This window comes from Ruditapes philippinarum, unplaced genomic scaffold, assembly GCF_026571515.1.
Source record: "Ruditapes philippinarum isolate M1 unplaced genomic scaffold, ASM2657151v2 ctg3716_1_1_1_1, whole genome shotgun sequence".
Lineage (NCBI taxonomy): Eukaryota > Metazoa > Mollusca > Bivalvia > Venerida > Veneridae > Ruditapes > Ruditapes philippinarum.
Window position 1 is genome coordinate 108,076 of NW_026862329.1, and position 7,953 is coordinate 116,028.

Below are 7,953 nucleotides of genomic sequence, written 5' to 3' on the forward strand. Positions count from 1 at the left end.
GTGGTTTGATATTGAAACACTAAATATCAGCAATAAACAGTCACAAATTCTTTAAAAAAAATCGTTAGGTTTTTATCATTTAAAACTTTTGGAACCACTGTGGAGGACTCTTCCTGGACCTAACCAGTATTTATGACATATGAGGAAACAGGGTCTTCGTGTGAGCGTCGGGTAGAGTGTTGGCCTGTGAATCAGGCTACCCGTATTCGATAACCGAACGGTGCAGGTCATTTTCATAGTAATTGATCAAGAAATCTTTTCTACGGTCATTCGCATTGTTCCTCTGCTCTGGTATGTACAGACGTTTCAGTTCCTTGCGAAAGTGAAGGCAACTAGTACTGTTAAACTGCTTGACAACCTGTCAAGGAGCGAAGCGGTGGCTGAACTCTATAAATTCAATGAAAAATTACCAACGCCACTTCCATCAGGGTCGTCATCACAGGAGGGATCAAGCCCAATCTTATTAAAATCAAATACTGTTAATTTAACTAAAATCAGCGCATTTATATAATTTTGTGACTATGCATTCGGCTTTGAGATATTTGTGATTGCTTCATATACTGTCGAGGTGTTGGTAGTTTTCATTTTGAACAATCAGGGTATAGTTCAGCCACCGCATCGTTCCTGTCAAGCAGTTAACCATTACTTGTTGCCTTCACTTTCGCAAGGAGCTGATAACTTCTGTACATGCAAGAGCCGAGGTACAGTTTGAATGATCGTCGAAAGGATTTTAATCATTTTATTATCAATCAAAACGTAAGTGACCTGCACGGTCCGGGAATTGAACCCGGGACGCCCGATTCACAGTCCAACGCACTACCTATTTAGCTGCTAATCGGACGGCTGCGTCGAATACTTTTGATTAAACAAACATGTTTGTTTGTTTTTGTTTTGATTGGGTTTTACGTCACATCGACACAGTATAGGTCATATCGCGACGTTCCAGCTTTACTGGTGGAGGAAGACCTCAGGTGCCTCTTCGTGCATTATTTCAGGCACGAACGGGCACCTGAGTAGAACCACTGACGTTCCATAAGCTAGCTGGAAAGCTTCCTCACATGAAAGAATCCAAGTCCCTGTCGGCGAGGGGCAAGTGGTTTAAAGTCAACGACCTTAAACATGTTTGATATTACAATGTATTGACGTTGAAATTAATGTTTTCAATGTTTTATCTTTCATGTCAGTGGTCAAAATCCGCTAATGTGTCTATGAATACAAACTGTTGACTCTTTATGGCAATCTGATATAGCTTTTTAAGACCTAAAACAATAAAATACATCAGTAGAATTCGGTCTCTATGTACAATGCCGATCAGTTTGGTGTATAAGGTTAATGAAACCCACTCCCACACACAAACAAAACAATAAGAAAATAAAATCTGGAAACAAAGTTATCCCTTATTAATCATAACAAAATTACTTGAAAATTGCAGACTCGGTTCGATTGAGTCTGTACATGAGGGATAATGAACAAGTGCAACATCCCTCACGCCCTCTAGCACCGGCTTGAGCGGTACTCAATTCTCAACACTTAGTAGTGCTGGCATCAATGATCCCGAAGGACCAGAAAAATATAACAACACTGAAATCAACAATCTATTTCATTTACTCTTTTATTTGATGTACTGATCTAAATGACATATCAATAGAATAACAAAAGTTAAAGAACCACTGTCAGTTTTTAGCGTGTTTACCAACACAAATCTCACTATCACAACTATCGCCTTATGTATGATACATCACACATTTGAGCATCATTCAATTTATTTAACATTTTCTAACATAAAATAATGGTACATATAACTTATTCTTTACTGACATTACAGTTTCACATATGCCCTGTGATATGGTTTTAAATGACAATATATCAATCAAAATTAATTCTTTTATGAATAATATAAAAAAAAATGACAGAGAAATTTATTTAACATTATCTAACATAACATAATGGTACTTATAACTTATTCTTTACTGACATTACAGTTTCACATATGCCATGTGATATGGTTTTAAATGACAAATTATCAATCAAAGTCAATACTTTTTTTAAAAAAGTGACAAAATCAACAAGGCAAGGCGGTGTTCACAGGTCGTTGTTCTCAACAAAACGTGCTTCAACCATAGGCATCAAACCAAATTGGGGCAATATGACGCAAGGACGGAGAAAGAAAGGGTGGGACGTACCAATAACTTAATAGAGCACAACACGGAACTCACAGAAAGCCACGCATACACAGATGACATATTTTTTGGCATTGATGGATATGTACATTTTAGTAAATACGAGATTTATGTAAGCATTTTAAGTACATGGCAATGGTCATCATTGTACATTTATATTGTTGATAAATATTAATGCATGACCACATATATGCATACATTCACCGATTTATATCATACAATGCAAAAAGATATGTGCTGTCTTTTTAAGCTTATTATTATTATTATTTATTTTATTATATATTTTTTGAGGAACAAACAACAATTCATCGGAGATTTATTTCTGTAATTACGCGAACAACCCCTTTGCTTTTGGCTACTCTATTTGCTTCGTCTGTAGGTGAAATATTAGAATTGTAACCACTTTCAACTTCAGTATCAGTGTCTGTTTCGCTTTCTGTCCCTTCATTGTTGGCAGTGGAATTGTGGTCGGGGCCATTACTTGTGATTGTAGCAGTTAAAACGTTGTCATTTATTTCCGTAGCATTCTTTGGAATTCTTAAACTTCCCATGGAAATAGCTGATGTGTTTCCAAATGTTGGCTCACGTTCAAGATTTTCACCTTTGTTACCAAATGTTTGCTCGCGTTCAAGATTTTTACTTGTGTTACCAGTATTATTAGTTTTCTTTTTTAGCAAGTCTTCAGATTCTACTTTTAAGTCACCCATTTGCACGTTATCTCTGTAATTTTTGTTGCTTATCTCACACATTTTGTCTCTTGTCCACTGAATCATGTTTTGCAAGAATTCTAAAATGTTTTTACGGAAGCAAATAACAAGTATCAAAATAATAGTGAGAAATATTAGAATAGATAATAAATAATACAATCCAGTGATACTATCTTCGCTGTTGGTATTGGGTGGAATGTTTGTATAGTTTGCAATTGTGACGCTGTTAATAGCTGGAGTTGGCAAAGGAATACTGTTGATAGCTTTGGTGGTAAAGTTGTATATCCCTGTAAAGTAGATAAGAACAGAAACTCTTACAGAACAAGGAAACGTCTATGTTTTATCTGATTGTGTGAAAAATGTGTGTAAGTAAAGTATTTTCAAATACAATATTTCATTAAAGCTACGCTTATCATGCGTCACCTCAACCTTAAGTTTCCAAGTTTGTCGAAAGACAAACGTACAATATACATTTTACAAGAGGCAGACTTTATCAATTAAAATAAATAAATAGATAAGTAAGAAAAAAGATAGATAACTGAAGAGCAATACCAACAAATATATGAATGAATAAGAAAATAATTCAACCTTGAACAATTAACTTCATAACATACCCTAAATAGTTTATGATATATAGCAAATATAAATAAGACTTATGGATTTCCAATACCTATATATTTAGTCTCATGTAGGTTTTCTACATCTATTTATATCAATACCTATTTTCAATGTCATGCTGTAAACTAATCTATATTTGCGAGGGCAGTTTTTATATCAGTTGCAAATGTCTTCGTAACGAAATTTACATGTACATAAACGTTCAGTTAGAATTATGACATTTAAAGCCCACGTATGTTTATCATTTTAAAGTATAATTTCAAGATTATCTTAAAGAATGTTTAAGGACTAAAAATGTTATTCAGGCTATTTTAATCATGCTGTACAGTACAAAGATTGAACCAATTTTGATAAACTTCAATGACTTGACTTGAATTTCTAGATTATCTAAATTTAGGCTTACCTTGACATTCATCAACACACGACTGGTGAGAGTATCCATTCTTCGGATCACAAATCACCTTACAGTCAGAAAATCCATTCCTGCCATATACCGGCGCCATTTTATTTCGAACGAAGCAAAATTCTGAAATTAAAATTCGAATTTCTTAGCATTTGTTTTGATATACTTTGTTAGAGAGACGTTTGAAAATAGTACATTTTTTCGTTATCATTGACTCGTGATACTCGTGAAAGTGAAAAACTGAATTTCGTTTATAAATGATTTAACCGTATATAAATATATTGAATAAATTTTATGTTACGTATGAAAATTGTTGATCCAATGCATAAGTAAACTCAAAAAGATTTAAAATAAAGAAACAATACCTTGATATCGCTCTATCGTATAACAGTCCTGAATTAATGTGAGTTTGGAGACAACGCAATAAAATCTATTTAAAGACCTGGTTTTCATAAATGTTACTAAATCGGAACATTCAAAAGTTCATTCAAGGGATTCCTTAAAATTTAAATATGTACATTTCTTGGATTTATAATAGGATTTCATGATTATATAAAAATATATACATATCATTTTATGATTCAATGATTTTGACACTGTTACGTGTAGTCGTCTAGATTTAACTAATATAATTTGGTGTTGCGAAAATATTATAATTACCGTTGCGAAAATATTATATAAACCAGATATTTTTATATGAAGAACTTAATATCAACGCATCTATGGTATTTCACACATTGTATTTCACAAATTATCGCAAACGATAACATAGTAAGCCAAACATGTATATGCATAAGCCTGTATGGAGGTTCACCTCATGTTTAATTACAGTTACATCCAATTTTTCAATTTTTAAGTATTTACCCTTTGTCTTCAATGCTTTCGTAACTTGCCTGAATTACGGTTACGTTAAAACTGGTCATTTATGTTAGTAATAGAAATATTCGTTTAAGTGTCGTCTCACCCTTTAATTTTTATAACCTCACGTGTACCGTGGTTTTAAATGTATTGATCAACTAATAATATACCTATTTCTTTTCTGAATTTGGACATATACTGTATTCAAGTGTGTTTATTTACTAACAATATACCTAATTGCTTTCTGGATAATGACAGAGGCATCGTTTCTAAGAACATACTCGATGGGTCATACGCTACATTATAGCCTTTATGCTTTACATCTACATTATATATTATTAACTTTTTGGATTTATATTTAGACAAGGGACAATATAAATTAAAACAGATAATTAATTTTAATTTGTTTTATTGTTAGAAAGAACAAACAAAACACAACAGTTTAATTAAACCGAACCACATCGGATCGACAAAGGACCGTTGGGTTCGATTTTGTATCACTTTCAAATATTTAGGATTTTGGCCAACATGCCAGAATTAACATGAAATAAATCAGTAAAACAAATAATGTTTGTGGATATTATATACAACATTCAAATGCCCTATGAATAAGAATTCTATGATGACAAAAATATTACAAAACTCGATGTCATTATTACAGTCTAGATGAAAGCGTTCAAGAAATTAAATAATGAATCAATTATAACAATTAACCTTATCGTACGCACTTTTTATCACTGCAAAAAGCCTATATGTTTCAGAAAATACATGAACAGCTTCAGTCTGAAGAAAACGGCTGTTAAATATTAATGATATCTTGCCAACGAGTGCAATTTGACTTTAAATACAATTATGGCTTTACACAAATTTATATATATTTGTATTATAGTTAACCGATCATTACTGAAAACAATAACGATCAGCTACTTATATATATGTTTAACAACAAACTTGAACATAAAATCTCTTGAACAATAGATCGATAAAAATAACATTTTTGAGCACAATTATAATATATAGAAAGACATTGGTGAGCTAAAATTTGAAACAAAATCACATTCTGACGTATGTCCATTCAACATTAAAAACAAAAAAATCATACTACAACTGTAAACTGTTTTAAATTGAAATTTTAAATCAAAATTCTATTTCGGTGACATTATGCCCATCCAAGAGTAAATGCTGAGTGTTCAGGTGAATTCTAAATAACTTTATACATTTTGTATTTTTTCATATTGATTTCAATTTTATGATAAACGTCCCCTGTATAGTCAATAACCCCGTTACCCACAAAAAATTAAATATCTTTACGAAATTATCGGTAATGTTAAGTTTTAAAAGAATGGCGCAGTCTTTTATATTTTAGGAAGTTTATATACTTTATCTTAAACAGTTGGCATTATCAATTTTGTTCAACCGCCATCATAATAGTCAATCTGTTGAAATGTACAACTAATTTATCTCAGCTTGACAGTGAAACACTCAGCATAATGTCGCTTTAAACTTCAATTTCAGTAACGACGCGTACTACACGTTTAGGTCTTGCAGCACCACTGTCATTGCTTTCTTCATCGCTTGAATCATTTTGTACAGTAATACTGTCATCACTTAAATCAGTTTCGGAACCAGCATCACTAATCCTAGACCCTACATTTTCAGTTTGAGGAATTTGCCTTTGGTTTCCGAATGTTTCGTTCATTTCTATACAAGATCTGCAACAAACTGCAGCATGATTACCGCGTTGCTCGTTGAAATTGTTCAACCCGTTGCAATTTGCTAACCTGGAGGCTTCAACGCCATCAGATGTGTTACTCAATGAATTGGCACTAGGTGAATTATAATCTAAAAGTGGAACGGTGTCACCCGGATTAGTTGTCTCTGGTGGTATGGTATCAACATGACTGTTGGTTCCAACAACCTGATCATCCTTGTTTTCTGATAAAGATTGCATTTCTTCTTTTATTTCATTTAACTCATTTTCATACCGTATTGCTGTCTCTTGAACAGGTATAGGAAGTTGTTCGTTATATATAATAGGGCAGAATTTGTGATTTCGTCTTTGTTTACGAATTATATAAATGGCCACAATTATAAACGCCGTTGCAAATAAGGCACCAAATGCGACCAGCAATACTACGGTTAGATCAGATTGCAATGTAGCTTCTCCGGAAATAGTTGGTATAATAGTAGAGGTAGATACAGCAGGGCTGAAGCTATAATCTTTAAGAAAAGAACATAACTATGTTAATACTAAAGGTATTTGTGAATTCGCCAATATATTTAAACTTTGTAAACTTGTACATATAGTATTCGGTAGTAAATACGATTACCGTTTACATGAATCCACTTTGCATAAATAGTCTATTTTTAAAGATCTATAAAGATAAAAATGTAAACTTTAAGATAAAAAATTTAAACTTCAGAACTTAAATGAAAACCGGAAGATAAATAAAAGTTTATAGTTGTGATTGAAAATTTTACCTGGGCAATATGTTTTGCAGGACCACTCATAATGATTGTCCGGATTACACAAAGTATCACAGTTGGATATTCCGTCTCCGCCAGTCATCGCTGAACTGAAAAAATACAGAAGCACTGTGCAGTTGAACACAAACAATGCCGAACTGTTTTTATAGATTTTAATGTTAGGACATACAATAATAGCAGGAAGTCTTCATCTTAGTACACGATTATTTTACAGTTTGTTTTAAACTTAAGAACAAGGAATGTACACATTATGCATTTCAACATGCATCTTTATTTTTATAGTTATTTCATAAATCGTCAATTTGTAAAGCTACAAATTTAGATTAGATATTGAAAACCGATGTTTATTGAATTGTATGAAAACGGATTAATTAAAGTTAATATTTTCTGCGTACCTGTATACATGTACTCGTTTTGATTAAAATTCATTCTATAGCTGGTTGTATCATGTTAACATTATACAATCATTTTATCTAGCAGAATATACAGGTAGAAATTTCGTTGTTTTTATTTTTGTTTTAAATTTGATAAATTGACCGTAAATAACTGTCAACAATTAACAATTTTGCATTATGTACACTTGAATAATTTACATATTGGATAAAAGAGTATTATTTCTGTTTTACATATTTCAACGGATATTTTATTCACACCAAATTATCAATTTTCATTCAATTCAAACTTACCTTATAGTGTTGAT

The 7,953-nt window shown here is 32.2% G+C and overlaps 1 protein-coding gene across 2 annotated transcripts; it reads right to left on the reverse strand.

The window, feature by feature from the left end:
* Window positions 1-1,589: 1,589 nt before the first annotated feature.
* LOC132718667 (uncharacterized) lies at window positions 1,590-7,369 on the reverse strand. Of its 2 annotated transcripts, XR_009624131.1 has the most exons (4): window positions 7,248-7,369; window positions 4,274-6,986; window positions 3,909-4,031; window positions 1,590-3,174 (listed from the first exon to the last, which is right to left on the reverse strand). XR_009624131.1 is itself a non-coding variant. In XM_060702382.1 (3 exons), the coding sequence occupies exons 1-3, from the start codon at window positions 7,333-7,335 to the stop codon at window positions 2,486-2,488; spliced, it is 900 nt and encodes a 299-aa protein (XP_060558365.1). In that variant the 5' UTR covers window positions 7,336-7,361; the 3' UTR covers window positions 1,590-2,485. The 2 variants fall into 2 exon arrangements, 1 of the variants encoding a protein (XP_060558365.1); XM_060702382.1 differs by lacking the exon at window positions 4,274-6,986 and having other exon boundaries at window positions 7,248-7,361.
* Between the last annotated feature and the right edge of the window lie 584 nt (window positions 7,370-7,953).

Coding starts and splice junctions, on each gene's coding strand:
- LOC132718667 (XM_060702382.1), bottom strand. CDS start 7,335: ATGACTGGCGGAGACGGAATATCCAACTGTGATACTTTGTGTAATCCG. Junction 4,032..7,247: donor CTGCAAAACATATTGCCCAG/GTAAAATTTTCA, acceptor TTTTAATTTCAG/AATTTTGCTTCGTTCGAAAT. Junction 3,175..3,908: donor GTGTGTTGATGAATGTCAAG/GTAAGCCTAAAT, acceptor TCTACTTTACAG/GGATATACAACTTTACCACC.